We start from the raw sequence: 22,129 nt of genomic DNA on the forward strand, positions 1-22,129 counted from the left end.
TGAATGAATGAATGAATCAATAGCACACTCCTTACTGGTGAGTGTGTTATCATGCAACACAAAGAACACAAAGTTGCACGGCAGTGTTTCTTTGATCCAGTGCTACTGTGGCACAGCTAGTGAATAAGGAGTTAATTTGTCCTCATGCTAGCTGAGGACATCTTTTCTGGCACCTTCTCCATCTTCCCTTCAAAAAAATATGTCAGATCTGAGATCCCACAAGAGCTTGTCAAATTTAGGACTTGACAATGCATATGAGTATTTCTTTGGCACCAAAAATGTGACAGAATTGGAGATTATTATGGTAACATGCAGATGAAGTGAAACAGAGGTGTAAGGACAATGGCATTTGATTTTTATCCCGAAGTCATCCCGTGTGTGACAGGTGGCCTTGGTCATGCTCCCTCAACCTACCCTTAGGTGAGACTTACAACGAGGTGTTACTGCCACGCACCCCCTTTCTCATACCGACCGGGGAGAGTGCATGGACTGTTGCAGATATATTATAAAAGCTGTGGGTGCTAGCAAAGAGAAGTGGCCTTTAAAGATTTCAAGTAAAGGGTACAGATGGATTCACCATGGAAACTGGGATTCTGGAACTTCAGGAGCAGCCCTAGCAGCTCATACACAGTTTGGGGGAGAAAACCGAAGGTTACTATCGGGACTTTCACATGCCAGATTCCCCAGTGAATTTAGGGGGTGCTCCAGTTGCTAGCATGCTAAGCTGAGGTTCCTAACCCGAAGCTGGGGCAGGGGTAGGGCAGGGGTAGGGCTGCCAATGGACTATGCCAGGCAGGGCCGAGGGCAAGTAAGGATCCAGGGAGAGGCACGTCAGGGGGCACAGACACACCTCTGCTTTCCTGGCAATCAATCAGATCCATCAGTTCCAAACCGAGAAATGGAAATGCCAGCATGTGCACACACGGTCACATTGTGACCCATTTACAGCACAGCAGAACTTACGGCTTTGGTCAATAAAGTCAGCCTTATGCAGGGGGCACTCCAGTTTATAGAATGTCAGTGCTGGGAGGGGGCCTTCATGAGCCCACAGTGCCTACTGCCTCCTTTTCTGGGGTTCACAGTGGACCCTCTCAGGGGAGGGTTCTGATGAGTCCTTTGGTAAAGAAACTTATTAAACCTGACACAGAACTTTCCCAAACATATTTTGCCATGGATTTTTTTTAAAAGAATACCCATTATGTTTCCCAGAACATTAGTGGGCTGTGAAACACAGTTTGAGAAATGCCCACTGAGAGACTTCTTCCCTGTTCGCAGCCAGAAACAGAGGCCTGGACAGTTTATTAACTCTCCAAGACCAAATAGCCATTCCCTGCTCCTGTCCCCTCCTTTCCTTCCTTCCTCCTGTTACTACACACGTACTGAGCGCCCGGTCGGCATCTGCAATGCGGCTAGAGCCACACCATGCTTTGACATGTAATAGTTCAATGTGCCTACGACATCCTTAATGGGCCTCCAATTACAATGGTAACACAATTATTCTAAGGTGATGGCTACAAAAGTAAAAGATCAACAGCCATAGGGCAGAGGAATGGAATTTAATTTTGCCAGCTGACTGAGGGTAAGCCAAAAAAGCCCTTTTACTTTCAACCATTGCGTTGAAAATCATTCTGAACTATGTTAATTCGCGTTCCTTTCTCGGGTTACCCTCCATTCAGACATATTCAGTGAGTATCTGCTTTGTGTCCTGGTACTGGGATGTGGATGCTTCTGCAGAGATTTAGACGCAGAAGATCACAGATGGTTTAAGAGGTGACATTTAACATATATTTACTCCAGGAAAATCTCAGAAACTATTTTTACCTTTTTAAAAAAAAATTTAATGTTTCTTTTTGAGACAGAGACAGAACGTGTGTGGGGAAGGGGCAGAGAGAGAGGGAGACACAGAATCTGAAGCAGGCTCCAGGCTGCGAGTGGTCAGCACAAAGCCCAACGTGGGGCTCGAACTTGCAAACTGCAAGATCATGACCTGAGTCGAAGTTGGACGCTTAACCAACTGAGCCACCCAGGCGCCCCATCAGAAACTATTTTTACTTTTAATAATTCCTTTATATGAGCCTGTTTGGTTATCATTTCTCTCTTTGCCCCTATGAAAGTAGAAAATGGCATGGCGACCATATTTCAGGGTTGGCCACTTCTTGTTAAAGAAGTCATGGGGAAGCAGAAATGTCCAGTGGAAAGCTGGATGATTGTGAAGGCAAGGTCTCACCACTGAGACAACTGTGTAGACATGGCACATGGACCCACTGAGGGGCCACTGTACTCCTCTCCCACGGGACATGGAGAGCAATCGGGGCTTCAAAGAAGACAAGCCCTGAAATCACTTTATAATTTAAGAGCCGACAAACCACAATAGCAGTGCGGTTGGAGACCCCCATTTGTTCACCACTCTTCTTCAATACTGCCTGCTCAATTTGGATGACTTGGGAGTAGAAACCACAAGATGAGCAAACCCTGTCTGCTACTATAAATGTCAAATATTTCGTATCTACATTACCTACCCCCAATCCATTAGTTTACGAAACTACCTTCCACTGTTTCTCAAATCCAAATGGCTAATAAAGAAAGAAACGCACTGGCTAATCCTGTGAACACTATACGAATTATGTAACTATCTGAGGCATACATTCATTCATTGACTAAATGATTATTCAATCTGTTCTTCAACAAATATTTGAGCACCTATATTTGCAAGGCTCTATATAGTTACTGTGGATGTACCAGTGAACAGAGACAAAACATCTTGACCTCAGAGAGATTATAGTATAGTAAGGAGAGACGAACATTATAAATATGTTAAATACCATTAGTATGCCACATCATGTAACATATAATTTCTATAAAGGAAAAAAAAAGACAGAAAACCACAGAGATAAATAAACTTATTTTAGAGCCTCTTCCAGATGTTAGATCAGATGCTTCGGTGGCCTGCCTACAGGATATCCTGAGCTCAGACTGCCTTTAAGGGACACAGTGTCACTGTTTCCTGGGAACTTTTGCCTCCAACAATATACAGTTTATAAGTGCCTTCCTCTTTGAATGTAACCCCACCATCTTGGTCTGATGTGAACTTTCAGAGGGACAATTTCAAGTTTTCATCAGATATACTTTTCTACTTAAAATGAAACCCAAGGTGTATTTCATTCCAGGATAGGAGAGGATACTTTTTGTAGAAGAAACGAATGGGCTAAAGGGACAGGATTACTGGCAGGACAGCTCGCCTATGAATTGCAACACATTATCCGGGAAAATAATACAGATGAGTCCATTTCACACTTATATTAGTAAAATCCTGTCCGAGTGGATATCATTAGAGGGAATGTGTGCACTCCCGGGGATACTGTCTCACCCACTTGGAAGCTAAAAGTTTCATTACTGAGTTTCACAACGATTCATTTAAGATACCAGGGAACTGGGTCCTTGGAATGGTTCCAAGTACATGTGTCATGTTCCCTTGGTCAATGGTTTACAGAGAAGATAGCCTACTTTAAAATTATTCTATAAATTCCAAATCAGGAGTCAATTAACAGAATGGGAAAAAAATCTTAGCCAATGCCGAAGTAAGCTGTCAAGAAAGTTTTTCTTTATCAAACAAGAGGCCCCTGTGACTGGGCAGGTGCGATTCTTGGTAAAAGGGTAGGCATGGTCAGCTTGAGTTGAGAGTGGGAGATAACTTACTGTTCACACAGGGGAGGGTCTCATTTTCCTTAAGAAGTTCAATGATGGGATGGAAAACTTGCTCTTTAAATCTGCTATGACACTAAATTGGACTGGATGGCTGGCCATTTGGGACAGAGAATTAAATAGCAAAACAATAAGTGTGGCATGATGAAAGAGGATATTAAAAGGATGAAGTTCAATTAGGAAGCATACAAAGTAAGTCACACAGGATGTAAAACCATAGTGCCCTCCAGTGAGAAGGGACAGGAACCGGCTTTGTCAAAAGCATGGTCAAAAAGATTGTGACGCCCTAGCGGACCACAGGCTGCACCGGTTGACAACACAGTGCTGCTATTTAAATAGGGAGCCGATAAAGGGAAGTATGGTAGGTGGGAAGGAGAATATCAGGACCACGGTGTATCACTAGGAGGGCATTATGGTCCTGGTGTGTTCTTTTCTAGAACTCACAATGGAAATTTGAGGAGGTTCAGAAAGTGATGGAAGGCAATGGGAGCAAGTTTTAAGATAAAAAGTTAGGGGCGCCTGGGTGGCTCAGTCGGTTAAGCGTCCGACTTCGGCTCACGTCGTGATCTCGCGGTTCATAAGTTCAAGCCCCGTGTCGGGCTCTGTGCTGACTACTCAGAGCCTGGAGCCTGTTACAGATTCTGTGTCTCCCTCTCTCGCTCTGACCCTCCCCCGTTGATGCTCTGTCTCTCTCTGTCTCAAAAATAAATAAACGTTAAAATTTTTTTTTAAAAAGATACAAAGTTAAAAGATTGGGTTTATTTAACCTTGAAATGAGCACCCAAGGACATTGCACTGTACTTACTACCTTCCGTTTTAAGCATTGTTTGAGTGTCTGCCTCCCTCACTGTACTATGAGACCAGGGCTATCTCGGCAGGTCCCTGATACTTCATAGGTAGGGTCTCCATGACATTTGGGCCATACTTCTACTAAAATCACATGGGCCATTTATCAGAAATTCTAATTTAACTGGGTGTCCTGAATTTGTATTTGCTGAATCTGGCAATCCTGCTCCTAGGGTAATTGGTAGCCATCCAATAAATACTTGTTAATTTCTAGCAGGTACTAGGTATTATGTGAAGTGCAGAGAATAGAATAACTTAAATTAAGAAAAAACACACAGATGATACAACACAGGACTCAGTCAACCCAAAGGACCGTGGAAAGGGGCGGGATTCTGGTAAGAGGCAGAATCCAGGTTGAACAAGGAGCTGATCAAGGGTAGGAGGGGTTTCTGGAGAGACCCTTTGAGACGAAGAAGCCCAACTTATTGTAGAACAAGCCTCTAGGCTTTAGCCATGAGCAGCCTGGCAGCTGCGAGGACTCCTGAGACAGACTGTGTGGTTAGGCTCTGAGCTCAGGGCTTGGGCAAAAAAGGTTAGCAAGAGCATGCCTGCATAGAGCTGTTTGGATCTTTACCCTGTTCCAGTAAGGGGTTTATGGCAGATATATAGGGTCTGTCTGTTGAAGAAATAAAGACTAGATCGTGAGACTGGAAAGCAATGAAACTGATTAGAGCGCACTTACATTATAGTTGCATTGTACACACATGCAGGATAAGGTGCACTAAGATCGTATGTGTTAAGTGGGAATTGGCTGGCAGGGACCCTCAATAGTTTGGGGGATGGAAAGAGGATGGGAAGAGCTGGGAACTGAGAGGAGGAGCTGTAGGGACTGAAACCGTTGGGTCTCAGGCTCTCCCAAGCTCACATCTAATCCGACCTTCTGGGAATTTTCCAAATGGCAAGGGGTCACTGGCGAGCATCAGTATTTCCTTCATTAGTGGACAAATTATGATAGCATAGCAACCATTTATGACAGTAAGAACATAATTTCCACCACTAACTTAGTCAAAATGGATAATAATGATAAATTAGGAATATTATAAAATTCCCCGGTTTCATCAATAATTTGCAGTGAAGCTAACTAAGGTTCTTTTCCAAGTCTCCAAGACAGCTGAGCTGGGAACAGTTAGGTTTACTTTTTCTGAGCATCTGAAAGGAAAGACAATTCTTTGGCAATACAGACCATGCAAGTAGGGAAGGTTTTGAGAGAAACCCAGTTTTATAATCTGTCCACTCCCATAAGAAATTGTTTGGGGTAGGGCCCAGTAGTCAAATGAAATCGTATTTGTTTTTTGTTTTTTTTTAATTTTTTTTTAACGTTTATTTATTTTTGAGACAGGGAGAGACAGAGCATCAACGGGGGAGGGTCAGAGAGAGAGGGAGACACAGAATCTGAAACAGGCTCCAGGCTCTGAGCTGTCAGCACAGAGCCCGACGCGGAGCTCGAACTCACGGACCGCGAGATCGTGACCTGAGCCGAAGTCGGACACTCAACCGACTGAGCCACCCAGGTGCCCCAAATGAAATCGTATTTGAAGTAACTGTTTTCTATCACAGCGATAGGTGACAGATGTAGATTTGGAAACAGTCACTGAATTCTTACTCTGCACCTTGGAGTGCGCTAAGTGCTTTCTCTCAAAAGACCCAGAAGGATGGCTGAAAAAAGGACGATTGGGCACCTCTTGCCTATGGCAGATAACCTTCTTCCAGGCAGCCTTGGCTCCAGAGCTATTTTCTGGGACTCTGAGCAGTGAGGAGTGACCCCTCCATTCTCCCTTGCACACCTTTACAGCCCTGACGTATGACTTGCCCCCCGTCAACACCCCCACCCTGAATCTCACTGAAATATGCAAGTGCAGGGAGCCGGGAGGGTGGCGGCGGGACCACAGAGTGGGTTCTCGAGTGGATTAGCAGCAGTTTGTGTCTTTCAAGGCATATGTTAATCATCTACTGGAAACAGCATGGACTTTGTGAGATGGGTTTAGGCACAACACAAGGGTCTGCCATAGGAATCGAGCCCTACCATTAATTGAGGGATTAGTAGACACCATTCTGAGCACTTTAGAGGTATTTTAAGTCTTTGATAGTACAAAAGCTATAACGTAGGCAACACTCTCATCCTCATTTTATGATTAGGAAACTGAGACACTAGAGGGGTTTGGGAGCCCAGCCATATCGCCTACTTTGCAGTGGCTGAGTCTCAGTTTCCTCTTCTGTAAAACAGAGGTAGCATCTGCCTAAAAGGTTTGGCAGGGTAAGCGAATGAGATAGAATGTAAAGCGCCCAGCCCAGCAAATGCTGCCCATGGTCACTTAAGACTGACCCATCCTCTGAGGCTGTAGCTACAGACGTAGCTTTACGTAGCGATTAATATGGACAAGGGCCACAGTTGCTAACATCACGAAAGAACACGTAATCCAAAGATCAATTTATTTTTGGCTTTGGAAATGCAACTGTTAATAGGCCGGCTCCAACCTATGAACAGGTTGTCCTCAACAGTTCACTTATAAATCAGCCGTTCAGAAACAGAAATACATTTCCCCAGAGAAACAATATTGTAAATGGGTAGCTCATTAAAGGCAATTTAATCCATAAGAGAGTGGAATTTTAGTGTTAATCTTATTAGCTTATGTTCTGGGAACATTCATTCGCATAACACGCTTCCAAGACGCAGCAGGCACTGTCCCAGGAGCTGAACAGTGTGTCTGTTGCCTTAAGGATGTTACAGGGCAGTGCAGGAAGCAGCCATCTGATCACTGATTCCAGGGGAGGCTAACAAGGATGGCTTCCGGCTATTGTAGGAGAAAGGGGTAGGCTATCTGGGGATGTGCAGGGGCAGGAGATGGGTGATGAAGTGTAGAGAAAAGGAGAGGAGACTTCCCTCACTTGAATTCAGGGCTCACCCTTGTACTTCACTTTGAATATTCAGATCCTACTTTCTGGGCCCGGTGCTCTCCTAAGCTCTCCTCCAGGGCATCCACACCTGGCACTCCCTATTTTCCTACATGATCCGTGTCCACAAAATTAAACCTACTGCCTTTTTTTCAGTCCAAATAGACCATGTCTCGCTGCTAAGAGGGAGACAGTCTAAAAAAAGAAAAAAAAAAAGTGATTAAATCATCACTCAACATCCCGAAGATATTTGCATTTGAAGAAGCTGATTGTGTAAAACGTTTTGTTTTCTGTATAAATGTTTAAACTACAAATATAAGCACATGAAACCATTCCATTAGAAGGTAGTGGTCGCTCAGACCGATTGGCCCAGCTCATGCACTGCCTTAGGAACTACTTTCTTTCAGGGGTTTTTGACAAGTGAACCACACATCCTTAGCTGTTGGGAGGATGTCATGGTTGTTTTGTTTTGTTTTTGAGAGAGAGAGAGTAGAGGATAGGGGCAGGGGTCGGGGGGGGGGCGGGGAGAGAGAGAGAGAGAGACAGAATCTTAAGCAGGCTCCATGCTCAGTGCTGAGCCTGACCTGACACGGGGCTTGATCCCACAACCCTGGGATCATGACCTGAGCCGAAATCAAGAGTCAGATGCCCCAGCGACCGAGCCACCCAGGCGCCCCCAGACGTCATGTTATTTTCATGTGCACACGGCTGCTCTCATAGAGTCCCGTGGTGCCAAAGAAGGGGGTGGTGTGGCAGAATGGCTGCGTGTCTGGGTCACCTGTAACCTGGGGGGGACTTGTCCTGGAACATGGGTGTACAGGATGATGTGTGATTTCATGACACCTCAAATCAAAAAACTGAAGTCGCGTTATGAAGACTATTCCAGGGAGCTAGAAAGCCGCCCGGCTTCGCAGCACCAAACTCTTAGCCCCAGCCCAGGTCAGCGAAACCACAGCCGCCGAGCAGAATGCCCCCCTCTGCCGTGCGCTGTGTGTGGCTCTACCATCCCCAGCAGAGGGGACCAGAGTGACGATCACGTACTTGTGTTAAAAGCCTCTTTTCCACGACTTGGGGTGGAGAGGAGGGATTGCAATTCCAACTCAGGAGGAGATTCCGAAGTGCGGAATATTAGAGGCAGCTATTAGAGAAGTTCTCACAACCGTCATTAGTGGGGAATAAAGTATCTCTTTCTCTGCATATGGTGGCTCCTGAATGAACGAATGGCTGTACGGCAGAGGCCTTTTCCAAATAAATTAATCTCGCAACGTGAGACCTCAGTGTTCACTGACTTCTTCCTCTGGGTGTGTGGATCGTTTTTTTTTGTGTGTGTGTGTACTTTGCATGGTGGACTTGCCCCTGACCGCAGGCATTCTGAATATTGGTATCGTTAGGGCCACATCTGACCCCATGCTTACAGATGCCCACCATGTCCCGTGCCATGTATTTATGGCTGTCAGACCGCAGGGGTATTTAAGGAAATTAGGCTGCTCGGTCTACACTGTTTGGACTCCAAGTCATCCCGAATCTTGTCAGACCTAGTGGTGACCCTCTGCGTGGGGGCCTGAGTTGCACGGGGGTAACAGGTGCTCTGGGAGCCGGTGCTGACTTTGACTCTGCCCCATCTCCACGGGAAGCCTTCTCAGCCTTCTCCTGTCAGCAGCAGAGGATTAGAACAGACTCCTCTGGCAGCAGCCTCTTCTCATTAGCAACCTGGAATCACTGCTGTGCTGAAGGCTGCATTGTTCTTCCACGTTTGAATATCAATTTGCATAATGAAGCAGGTGAGAGCGCCTCTTGCCCGTTCAGGCAGCCCTGATTGGCAGAGAGAAAGGGATTTGTACATAATTGGCCGCAATTAATTTGACGCGCTTTTATAAGGAGAAAAGGAAAAAGCAGAAAATTGCTCAGTGCTCCAAGTCAAAGCGGCATCTGCACCCTCTGCGGTGTGTGCGTGTGTCTGCAGCGATGGGTGGGTGTGTCATGTACAGGCATGTGAGTGGGAACCTTGTGCGCTCAGCTGCAATTTTTTTTTTTTTTTTCTGGGAGCAAGAAAAGGCTCATTCCCCGGAGGTTCCTGTGCCCGGGAGGTCCACGGCTGCAGTGTCCTTCATAACGCAATGCTGTTAGCCATCTTGTTCAATTTGTGTTTGAGGCCACTAGGAGACATCATTAGACATCCTAGCATTCTTTCTTTAGTACCACAATGACACCCAGCTCAACATCTCTTTTGTACTCAGTCCAAAAAAGGCTGAGTCCCAGCTGTCTCGGGGTCTGTTGGCAATCAGTTCTTGCAAGAAACTGAACTGGCTTGTACTTAACTCAGAACACGCTGTAGTGCTAGTGATAAGCTAGGAGATGTGTGAGCAAGTGTTAGGGAATTAAGCATTTGGCAGTTTTAATATCAAGGTGGTTTGTAGAACTTAAGCTACTCATGGTCTACCCCAAGGCCACAGATGCCTCAGAAACAGTCAATAAGTGTTCTTGCCTTACTTCCGTCCTAAGATGAAGACAGAGGGATGCAGCAGGGCACATTTCCCTCCTCTCCAATTCTTTCCTCTCTGCCTTCCTTTCCGCTGAAGGGAAGGTTCCTGAGAGTGAGATCTTTTCCTTTCTGGCTGGCTTGGTAAGTCCATTGGTTTCTTCCTAAAAGAGAGAAACTCCGCATCCAAGAACATTCTATGTCCGTTTGATTCGTTCATCTAGTCAACCCTCAATAAGTAAGTGGCTTTTAAGTGTGTAAGAAATGAGTTCAGAAACAAAGGCAACAGAGCCTGTGCTGAACAATCTCTTAGATTCGAGTGAACAGAGTCCCTTCTATGTTCCTGTGCACTTACAGCTGGGTCGAGAGTGGTCTAGCCACCCTCTGTGGTCCAATCACCCTCTCGAGAATCCGAGAGGTCAGGGCAGAAAGGGCCCCCGTGACCGGCGGTTTGACGGTCTTCTGCCGCCTCAGGCCAACACCTCTAGAGGCACACGCAGGCACACGGGGCTCGGTCAGTGCAGTTGAATGGGACCGCTGCAGGTTTATGGGGTCAGTTCTCCCTAGATCAAATCCCGATGCCCTCACTTCCTAGTTGTAGGATGTCAGTGAATTTGCTTAACTGTTACATGATTCTCCTCATCTGTAAAATAATGTTAATAATATCTAGCTTAAAGGGTGGGTATGATGATTAAAAATATAAACAAATGTGAAGAGTCTCACAACAGACACATTCAATAAATGTTCAATAGGTGTTGAGAAACTCATGCAGATTTGGCCCCAGGAATCTCAATGACTATCAGCTAGCCAAGATAAAGATCAAAGTGAAGCCCACTGCTATAGATTTTGTATTCTAGCTGTTCTAGAAGAAGGGGATAAAGGCAGGGGAGCTAGGAAAGGTCCTGGGAGGCAGGAAAGCATTCACTTGATGGGCACTGTGCTGATCTAGCACTGATGGTCTCTATGCGTGGCCAGAGTTCAAAGCAGACTCTTCTCCTTGTCAGGCAAGTTCATGGGTTCCTCAGAGAGTCTTTCAGAGTGAGAACATTGGTCAGCAACTCCCTGATTGCAGCTGGCTGCTTACATCAGTCCCTCCAGCTTCTCCATCAGATGACACCCCTCCTGTGTATTTCTGTTTCGATTGCCTCATCCTAAGCAGGAAGCCCTTTGAGCAGGGTATCTTTAAAAACACCCCCCTCCGCTCCTGGCCCAGACTGACTCCCTCCTGCTCATGTGGCCTAATCTAGACTTGAGGAACAAAGGCCTACCTCATCACTGGTGGGGATCTAGACCACCCACCAGGCGAGTGGCTCAAGCCAAGACCCGTCATCCTCGATCTTCTCAGCTACAGGTCAAATGCCACTCTTTCTCCATTTGAACTGCAGGGGGTGAATGCCAAGCTCTCCAAATGATCCCTTCAAAACCCCTTTAGTGGGTATGAGGGGAGTGGGAGGATAGGAGGGGATGCCACGGGCCTCTAATAACTTCCCCCAAAGTAATGTGCTCTCACGACCCGTCTTACAGTTGTGGTTTCCTGGCCGCCTGCTGGCAGGTCCTGTGAGGTGGGAGCTTTTGCACCTGTACGTTACTTCTACCTGGATGGACAGGGTCCTATTCATTTGAAAAGGTTCCCCAAGTGACTTTGATATTCGTGCTCTGCTCCACCCCGCCCCTTCCCAGGCAGCTACTTCTCCTGTGTCCCCACAACAGAAAGAGCTACTCAAACAGACTAGCCGTATAATTTTTCAAGTGAGGACCTGAAGCTCTCATCTTCCTCCTCCTGACTGCCTCCTGCGCGCACCGTGACGGAGCTTCTCGCCTGCTTGTTTCCTTCTCTCCGTTCGGGCAGCTCTCAGGATCACACCGGCCTGGAGACAATGCCCCTGATAGTCTGAATCAAAGCCCTCCAGACAGGACTGCATAGAATACCAGAGCAAATACAGAGCATGAGTGGTCTCTTAATGGCTCTGTGTGAGCCATGCTGGAGAAGAAAACCCAATATCGAATTATGAATGAAATGGTTGGGCTTCCCCAGCCTCTGGCGGTCTCAGATCCCTACTGGCCCCAGCACATGCCCAGCTCTGCCGAAAGCTTCCAAAAATATAACAGGTGTTACACAGTCCACTGGGACCCTTGTCTACTCTTGCCATCATGATGGCAAGGAAGGGCACTGGAAGGGCAAAAAAGGCTGAAGCATCCACAGAGCCCAGAGCTCGCCCAGGCTACAATGTTCACTGTGGACACAACTGGAACCTCTCTAAAGCCTAATTCATTTTAGGCCTGATGCCTTTGGCCACATATAAATTGTGATGGCTGCACTAATTTGTCTCAAAGGACTTGCACTTAGTTGCCCAGCAAGAAACACTACTTCTTAATAAATTCTCAACCCACAAGCCGAGATTTAGTGAGCGGATAAAAGTTTAGGCCCCTTATACTAAAACACTTATTTCTACTTTGTGTTTTTGATGAGAGAGAAAAGGATGTTGAGGAACTCTCTTATTTTTCTTTGGAGGAAATAAATTTCAAAATGAAGAAACTGCCTTCAGTAGTCGGCTAACCAGAACAGCTCTTCTCCTAGGACCAGAGACCTGGCTGTAAGTAGATTCCATCACCCCTGGGGGTCCCCAGAGCCACTTGCCCTTCCCAGCCTGGGAGAGATGGCCTGACAGAGAGAGAGACCTGAGATGGAAGTCACACAGATAAATTCAGTGATCTGACCAGTTCGAAGAAGTAATCGGCTCCTCCCACTCTTAGAGCACCCAAAGCTTAGGTACGGCCTGCCATGCTATATGCTTTGATTTTTGTTAACTGAAATCATGTGTTGCTTATTGCAAACTGCAAATTTATTTGGGGCCCAGTTCAATTCAACAGAGGTGGGGAAACTGTGAATTCATGCTCATGTTAGCTTGTATAGTTGCATTTTTAAAAATGTTATGGCTCCAGGAAGGCTCTGTTCCTCTAATATCTTACATAGGGACATATTTCTAAGAAGAGTTATACAGAGTCCAAGATTGGTTCTGATGCTTTTCTTTGGCCCTTCTTCCTTCCTTTCTTTTCTTTCTTTCCTTCCTTCCTTCTTCCTTCCTTCCTTCCCTCCTTCCTTTGTTTCTTTCCTTCCTCCTTCCTTCTTGCCTTCATTTCATTTTGTTTTATTTTTACTCATTTCACAGAAAGACAGTTCCCCTTATCAACAGAATGAGACAAACTTTCTTCTTTTGCCAGGTAAGAAAGACAACCTTTCTCAGATCTACATTGTAAAACTTATGGTCTATGTACATGGGAAACATATGTTCCTTATGTAGCTTTGTGTTAAGTTCCTAGCTACCCAGTTATCTTGTTATCCATATGTACTCTTTTTTTTAAAAATATAATTTATCATCAAGTTGGCTAACATATAGTGTATACAGTGTGCTCTTGGTTTTGGGGGTAGATTCCCATGATTCATCGCTTACATCCAACACCCAGTGCTCATCCCAACAAGTGTCCATATGTACTTTTGGAGGATAGATATACAGTTGACCCTTGAACAACATGGGTTTGAACTGCCCAGGTCCATTTATATGAGGATTTTCTTCTATAAATACAATCTAGTAGTGTAAGTGTATTTTCTCTTCCTTATGATTTCCTTAATAGCATTTTCTTTTCCCTACCTTTTAAAAAATATTTATTTATTTTGAGAGACAGAGAGAGAGCGAGCGAGCAGGGGAGAGGCAGAGAAAGGGGGAGAAAGGGAATCCAAGAAGGCACCACACTGTTAGCGGGAAGCCCGATGTGGGGCTCGAACCCATGAACCGTGAGATCATAACCTGAGTTGAAACCAAGAGTCAGATGCTTAACTGACTGAGCCACCCGGGCACCCCTTCTTTCTTCTTACCTTTATTGTAAGAAGGCAGTATGTAATACATATAAACATACAAAATATATGTTAATTGGCTATTTATGTAAGCATAAGGCTTCCAGTCAGCATTAGGCCACTAGCAGTTAAGTTTTGGGAGAGTCAAAACTTATACTCAGAGTTTTGACTGTGCAAGGGATTGGTGTTCCTACCCCCACGTTGTTCAAGTGTCAACTGTATATATGTGTGTGTGTGTGTGTGTGTGTGTGTGTGTGTGTGTGTGTATATATGTATACATATATACATATGTGTGTATATATGTATACATACATGAACACACATACACACACACACACACACATATATATGAGTGTGCATTCCTGTGTAGCGAAGAATCTAACAAGGAAGATCCGCTCATCTACATGAAGAGAGAGGACACCTGTTTACATTTGTTAAGAAAAATGTCACCTGTGCCTTTTGATCAAATCAAGTCCCTTCTAGTTCTATGATTTGAACAACGCAACACAATCCAGAACATGAGAGGGGTGCATTAATCATATTTTTCCCTAGAAAGGAGTTATGGAAATGATACATCATACAAAAACAGGTTCTCAATCCCCTTTGATAATGTTACTATAAAGAGGTCTAGTAGAAGGTTGTGTGGGAAGCGTGCACACACAAATGACACACACAATGTACTGTGAGGAGCTGACCGAAATCAGGCTGAAGGACAGAGCGAACGGGAGCACACAATGACACTTAGGTTTTTTACTGTCTCCCTAAATAAAATCCACCAGCACGGAGAAGACTTCCGTCACATGTAAAACATGTCTCTGCAAATCTTCAGTGTGATGTTGATCAATTCTTTGAAGCAAAGGAGCTGAACTGAATCCTGCTGTAAGAAATACCCACGTTGGAAGGATGGGGCCGGGTGCTGACAGAGGAGACAGAGACGAGTAAGAGAAACTCCGAAGTTTAACGTCTGCAAGGAGCTCAGAGTGCAGGTGGTGAGAGAGTCACAGAGGCCCTGTAGGAGTTTCCTGTGGCTGCCTTTACGAATTACCATTAAAACAACACACAGTTATTTTCACACAGCTCTGGAGGCCAGAGGTCCAAAATCAAAGTGCCAGCGCTGTGCTTCCTCCAGAGGCTCTAGGGGAGAATCTATTCCTTGCCTCTCCCAGCTTCCAGGTGGTTCTTGTGGCTGTAACACTCCAGTCTCTGCTTCTGCCTTCTCCTGATATTCTCTTCTGTGTCAAATCTCTACCTTTCTCTCTTGCCCAAGAACACTTGTCATTGGATTTAGCACCAACCTGGATAATCCAGGATGATCTTATCTTGAGATCCTTAACTTAATTACATCTGCAAAGATGTTTTTTTTTTTCCAAATACAGTTATTACTCACAGAATCCAGGGCTTAGGATGTGGATGTATCTTTTAGGAGGGGGCCCATTCAACCCACTAGAAGCCCCAACAGTATAGCAGAGGTCAGAAGTAAGGAATCCTGTGTGGGAAGCCATGGAATGTCAGGAAGCAGGTGGCCAAGGGGACAGGGGGCCAAGGTGAAGCCTGATTCTGTGGAAGGGCACACAGAAAGTAGAGAAAGGAGACGCTGGGCTCCCCTTTGGAGCCCAGCAGTCAACACCAAGCCATGTGCACCCTGGAACTAGGGTGACCACTGCAAAGTCCCACCGGATGCCTTGGTCAAGTCAAAACTGGACTCAGGAATTAGGGTTCGAGTAAAAACTGGACTCAGGAATTAGCAAGAGGCAGAAGTAGTCCCATTCTCAAATAAAATTAGAGAGGTGGCGATAGCTGATGCTGATCAACAGAACTGGGGCTGGGCAAGCCCCAAGCTTGGTTCTGGATCTATCTTGACGAAGGCCACCCCGGAGAGAATGAGGGATATTCAGTACTTGGGGTGACAGCCCACGTACAATGTCATATTGGTTCTGGTAATGGAGCGACAAAGGGGCAGGTGCCCCTTCCCCTACGCACGCATGCCGTGTGCCCTGTGTTCGCCCAGGGTCTGAGGAGTTTTCTTTTCTTACCACATCCTCCAGAATTGCTCTTGACCAGCTGTTACAAGAGGACCAGTTGCTTGGCAGCTCCACAGGACTCCCACGCAAGAAATCACACCCTATTTTGCTCAACTACCTGAAGGTCCGGCACAGGCCCTCGTTTCTAGCTCCCTGGCTAGTTAGTCATGCCTGCCGCTTCCCCAAGTAAACTATTTTTGGCTCGGTGTTCCGTGATCTGACCAAGAGGGTCAGGCCCAAGGTGTGACAGATCCAGCTTGAGGTCAGCTGTCTCTCACTGGCTTTCGGCCTAAAATTAATAGGACAAGGGAGACGCCTCTGCACAGTGGACAGCACAGCCCATTTTCCCCATGTGCTCAAATACCATCCAAACATTACATGTCCGTGTATTGTGGTGTAAATATGCTTATTGCTAGGCTGGTTTTCTTCCAGAATGCATATCGAACCTGTTTGCATGTGGATTTAAAAATCCTACACTGTCTGTATTCCAAAAGGATAGGAGATGACTTCAAGATCCTATGAGGCTTCCCAGAAACTCAGAATAATCATTATCTAGAAAAGCCATAGGCCCTCCCCCAGTGGTTAGAAGGCTGTCCTGATTATACCTTCCATGTTGCAAGCAAAGGAGGCTGTCCTTGTTAACTAGACAAGCACCTTTTGGACATTTTACAGTTAACAAAAAATTCCTAGGGTTCCTGGAAGAAAAAAACCGCAAAAAACAACGTGGGTGCACGTCACATTGGTGGTGAGAATGCGTGAAGCAGGACGCAGCCAAACACGCTTGGAAACCCCATGGTCGGACGGCGGTTTCCAGCGACCTTCAAAGTCTCTGCCTCCTTGCGGGCTTTCTTCACCCCATGACTCCGTAACTGTCCCTTCTCTCTCCTGCTGCCACCCCTCTCCCCTCCTCCAGCAGGGGCTGAAAGTCCAGGGTCACACTGGGCTCAAGCTAAAGTCAATTTGTGGGCCATTAACCTGCACAAGTACTGGAAATCACCATTATTCTCGATTTAAAGTAATGCCTCGGAAAGCCTCCTTAAATAAAGTGCAAATGTTAAGATACTGTCTAATTACTGTGGATCAGTTCATCAGATAGCTGCTTTTTGGTAGAGGAAAAGGATCTAACGTGTTATGCTTTGACAAGGTAGATGGGAGGATAGGAAGGAGGAGGATTAACGGAAACAAAGCACTGGGATCTAAACAGGATGGAACCCTGTTTAAGGGCCCTAGGCAGCGAAGAACATCAAAAGGGAAATTACTTAACCTTTCCCACTTCAGTTTCCTCATCCACAAATGAAAACATTAACAGTGTCATTACACGAGATAATCTATGTAACGTAACTGGCATTCTGCCTGGTTTGTGAGAGCTGAAAACAACGTTCGCAGAGATATGATTGTTGAAGTTATGTTAATAATAGCGATGACTGTTATTACCATTATCCGTAACAGAAGTAGTAACAGTAGTCCTGGGGGTGGCGGTGTATGGTGACCTGAGGGTTTAAGTGGAACTGATACAGAAAGTCATTAAGTTAGAGAACAGAAAATGAAAGAAAAAGCGGGGGCAGGGTGTCAATACCAATCCTTAGCTATGTCATAAGTTGGTCTGGGATGAGCTACGAGGGAGAAATCCTGGCAAAGTGATTTTAGAGCCAAACACCCAGGGACTCAAACCTTGGCTCTGTCACTTGCGAATGTGGGACTTTAGGGAAGTCAGTAAACTTCCCAGAGTCTCAGTGTCGTATTTGTAAAGTGAGAATGATCATACCTCCGTGAAGAATACACATATAAGATATAGGTAACGTGCATAATGGGCCCGGTAAATATGTCCCTTCCTTCACCTGGTGGTCAGGCTCTTTCCCCTCCTTTCTGTGGCTGGCGGGCTGCAAAAGGAGAAATCCATCTGGATAGGTGAGAAACAGTAGAGGAAGTAGCATGGTGGGCTCTTTGTTAAGAGGAGAAAGATGTCACCAGCTTCCTTACATTTTCCTCCCACTGGGGGAGCCGAGGGAATGTACAGTAGGGCTGCTAAATGTTAGAACTTGCACCCATATTTAGTTACAGCATGTAGTGGGATAATTCTGAATTCACTGATGTAATGTGCTAGTGCACAGTGGAAGCCATCCAGTGAAAAGGAGCCCCAAAATAGGTTTTCATGGAAACTTAACTCTGAACACTCTGACTTTGTGCCTTACCATAAATGAGATCTGGGAACGTTTCTCCGCCAAAAAATTGAAGATAATTTCCTAAAGATATATAAATTTAATGGCTATAAATGTCATCTCCTCATCACCGCAAGATATTCACCATTTGATTTGAGTTGTATGGAAGATACGCCATCCGTGACAGTGAAAACAAGTTTAAGAAATCTCTTCCATTTCAAGTGTTACTTTCCTTGATGAAAATTTAACTGCACTGAAAGAAGAATCTTCAAAATCACCTCATTTCTATTCTCACTGCTGCTGTCTTGACAACTTCATTCTTTACATTCTCTTTTTCTAAATTCACAGAATACACTTGCTGTCATGCAAAGTCAGGCCCAAGACTCTGTTTTCTAAAGGTGTTGGGAAGGAAAACTAATACCAATTTGGGGATTATAAGCGCACTTCCAGAAAACCCTCTTTCTGATTTGTATTAGCATTCCTGCCACTGATACGCGTTATATGTCATTAGTTACTTAAATGTTTTCTATAATTATGTAAATTATGTCACAATTTCTGGCAGGATGCTTACACACTACTATTTTGTCATTTGCAAAGTTCTGAAATGTATCTGATAACCATTTTCACGTATTTTCAAATTACACAGTTGTGAAAGGGTTCTTGCTCTCTTGTTGTTTTGCCTTTGCCTATAATGCTTAGTCCGGTGTTCGGCGCGAGAGCCTCTTACGTAAATATATCCCATCTCCCCCTCTCCTCACGGACTTTTTTAAAATAAGGATAGCCAAGTTATTGCCACTGCCCTTATGGAAGTCATGGTCAAATGGGGGAGATACAGTTAGGTAGAGGCCTATAGATTATTACATGATAATGTGGAAGACAGGTGTTATTAATAAAGGTATGGATGACTGCCACGTCAGTGGAGAGTATGACTCACCAGCCAGATGACCCAAGGAAAGCTCTACAAATGAAGTGACCTCTAATCTGGGTCTGGAAATTTCAGTAGGAGGTTAGTGAGTGAAGTCAAGAGAAGAACATCCCAGGAAGACGCACACACTGAGGCATGGCTGGCAAAGATAAGAAGTCTAGGAGGCCTAGCGGGTAGGCCGCAAGACACTAAGCACTGGCTGACGAGACTGAAGAGCTGGAATACACTGGAATCATATGTAAAGGCCCTGAGAATAACAGTCCGTATTCTATAAGCAAGGGAGCCACTGACGTTCTTTAAGCAAAGAACTGATGGGATCCAACTTTTCAGAACATAACCAACGTGGTGTGGAGGACAGACAGGTGCACAACCTCTTTGGTTTAAGCAGCCTAGAACGATATGTTCTTTCAAAACCACCGAAGGGAAAACCGTCTCCTTGCACCTTAATTAGGCTTAATTCACATAGAAAATCATATGGTTGCTGCCAGGTGGCTCGTGAATGTATGGGAAAGATAAAGACAGTGCCCTAAGCAATTCTCAGAGATACTTGAAGAAAACCAAATGATAAATGTCGTGGATCCCTCACTTAGTAGCCCAGAGCTCCAAGAGGGACTGTGGTCCACGTACCTCTGCCATACTACTGACCGCATGGCAATATGGTCCCACCATATTCCGTGTGGGGACATGATCGACCAAGCCTCCGCGGAGCCTGATGAGAAGACACGGTCGGCCACACCCCTGGCAAATCCACATGTGAGGACACGGTCCACCATGCTGCTGCCACATCCGTGTTTTAGAATGGGCACAGTCCACCTCATCTACGCTACATTCAAGCGAGGAGCCCTGAGGAACTAGCTGTTCTTAGCCCTACTGCTGCCCCTGTCACAGAAACAGGCACAAAAATTAGTGTAACAGGGGGTGAAGGGAGGTATGTAATTCAACTTTTCTGAGTCAGGATCATAATGATGAAAGATGTGGACGAAGGACCAAAGAGAAATGTTTAAAATGAACTAAGTAATAAATTCATGAATATATGAATACATGAATAATAAATCATGCGTTAGAAGAGCGAAGTAAATAAAAACTTAAAAACAAGGAAGAAGAACTACAAAAGAGGTATTATTTTTTAAAATGAAGAAAATAAAGGGGGTGCCTGGGTGGCTCAGTCGGTTAAGCATCCGACTTTGGCTCAGGTCATGATCTCGCGGCTGGTGAGTTCAAGCCCTGTATCGGGCTCTGTGCTGACCAAGCTCAGAGCCCGGAGCCTGCTTCGGAATCTGTGACTCCCTCTCTCTTTGCCCCTGCCCTGCTCAGGCTCTGTCTCCTCTGTCTCTCAAAAAATAAATTAATGTTAAATTTTTTTTAAATGAAGAAAACAAAGGAAGACAAGCCAGAGAAAGAGCTAATGTGAAAAGGTAAACACAGGGAATGAGCCTCATATGTACATATATATATATATTTTTTTTTTCATTCCCTTTCTCACATGCTTTTGAGTGTTCTTGATGAGCAGAGGTGAGTAGATGGAGAAATCAGAGCCTATGCCCTTCCTTTTAACTCTTCTCAAACCATTTGCCAAGTGTTTAAAATTTCATTTTGGGGAAACCTGCCCTATGTTAGAAATCACTGACTCTCTGACCTATCTGTTCCAAACACAGATCTGTCTATATCTTGTAGTTTCATCCTGGGGAAAGGGGTGGGAAATCACATTCTCTAAATCTTTTTTTTAAAGTTTATTCTATTTATTTTGAGAGAGAAAGGGGGGGAGGCAGAGAGAGAGGAAGAGAGAGAATCCCAAGCAGGCTCCACAGGGTCAGTGCAGAGCCTGACATGGGACCCGATCTCCCGAACTGTGAGGTCATGACCTGAGCTGAGATCAAGAGTCACACGCTCGACCGACTGAGCCACCTGGGTGCCCTTCACATTTTCTAACTCTTGAGGAAACACAGGGTGGGAAATCTGTTGTGGGTGAGTCTCCGGAATGATGCAGGGGCATCCCCGAGTCTTACTGGCCATTCTGTGGAGGTAGCTCCTATCCCTAGTCTTGGACGCTCCCAGCTATCATGGCCTCAGGGGACAGATGGCCCACAGAAACCGTGAAGCCTCAGGCAGACCTGGAGAGTACCGTGTACAGGACAGGTTTGGCACATCCTCCTCCAGGAAAGATGCAAACCAGCAGAGACTCTCATTCCTTTCTTGACTGCATAGCCTGGCAGGGGGCCTGCCATGGGTATGAGGGCCACCTATTCACCGGCATCACACGGGGCAATCGTCGAGTTAAACAGCAGTTCCTTCTCTTCAGGAACAATGTGTACCACCCTCCTGCTTAGCCCTGGGAACACACGGGTGTGCAGATGAACAAACGGAGAGCCCACTGGGCGGAAAATGAAGGCCACAATGGGCCAGCGCCCTCAGTGTGGGTGCCGGGGGCGACCCTCTAATAACACACCGAACAGGCAGCCCTGTGCTGACGGGCCACCCAAGCACATCCGGCAGGAGGTACCATATACTCAGAAAGCCGCGACCACACCAAGCTGCTTATTTGCAGCCCAGGGTGTGTTTTTGCCAACCTTTCACAAATCAGAAGGCGAATGTGAAGTACTATTATTTCAGTAGGGACCCTGATTTTTGCTCCCCTATCCCCACGTAAGGAAACACAAGAAAGAACTGCCCCGATTCCAAAGGTGGAGAAAATTAACAGGTACGTGAGAACTTTCGAGTATGGCTCAGAATAGGACTGAGGGCAAGATGGGCAGTTTCAAAGGGTTCTCTTACCTTTTTGTCACTCAGGCCAGAAACCTGGTCCACATACTCCTCTTGGATCATGAAGGCAGCTAAGTTGGCAGTGTAGCTGGCCAGGAAGATGACGGCAAAGAAGGCCCACACCGACACCATGATCTTGGAGGTGGTCCCCTTTGGGTTCTGCACGGGGACGGAGTTGTTAAACACCAGACCCCAGAGTAACCAAATAGCTTTGCCGATGGTAAAAGATGGGCCACCTGGCTCTGTCATGACGAAAAGACAAGGGCAGAACGTCAAGACAGAATCACTGATTCTATATACACCTACAAATACACAGAGCTGGTAAGTTCCTGCTCAGAGCAGGAAATCCCCCAACTAAGATACAGACACTTTTAAGTTGACAGCTTGTGCCTCTCTTCTCCCGGGACCCTCAGGAAGGCAGAAGAGGGTTCTTTAGAAGAAAATCCAGGGGTCTGGGGTGTGCGTGAGATCCTCCTCCAACTAATGTTCGTG

The 22,129-nt window shown here is 45.7% G+C and overlaps 1 protein-coding gene across 1 annotated transcript in view; it reads right to left on the minus strand.

The window, feature by feature from the left end:
• Positions 1-22,129, minus strand: part of GRIN2B (glutamate ionotropic receptor NMDA type subunit 2B) — a 428,048-nt gene that overhangs the window by 39,721 nt on the left and 366,198 nt on the right. The window contains exon 11 of the mRNA XM_043563552.1: positions 21,650-21,879. Coding sequence (XP_043419487.1) covers positions 21,650-21,879 — 230 coding nt within the window. The remainder of the gene's footprint in view (positions 1-21,649; positions 21,880-22,129) is intronic.

This window comes from Prionailurus bengalensis, chromosome B4 (genome assembly GCF_016509475.1).
Source record: "Prionailurus bengalensis isolate Pbe53 chromosome B4, Fcat_Pben_1.1_paternal_pri, whole genome shotgun sequence".
In the NCBI taxonomy this organism is placed as follows: Eukaryota; Metazoa; Chordata; class Mammalia; order Carnivora; family Felidae; genus Prionailurus; species Prionailurus bengalensis.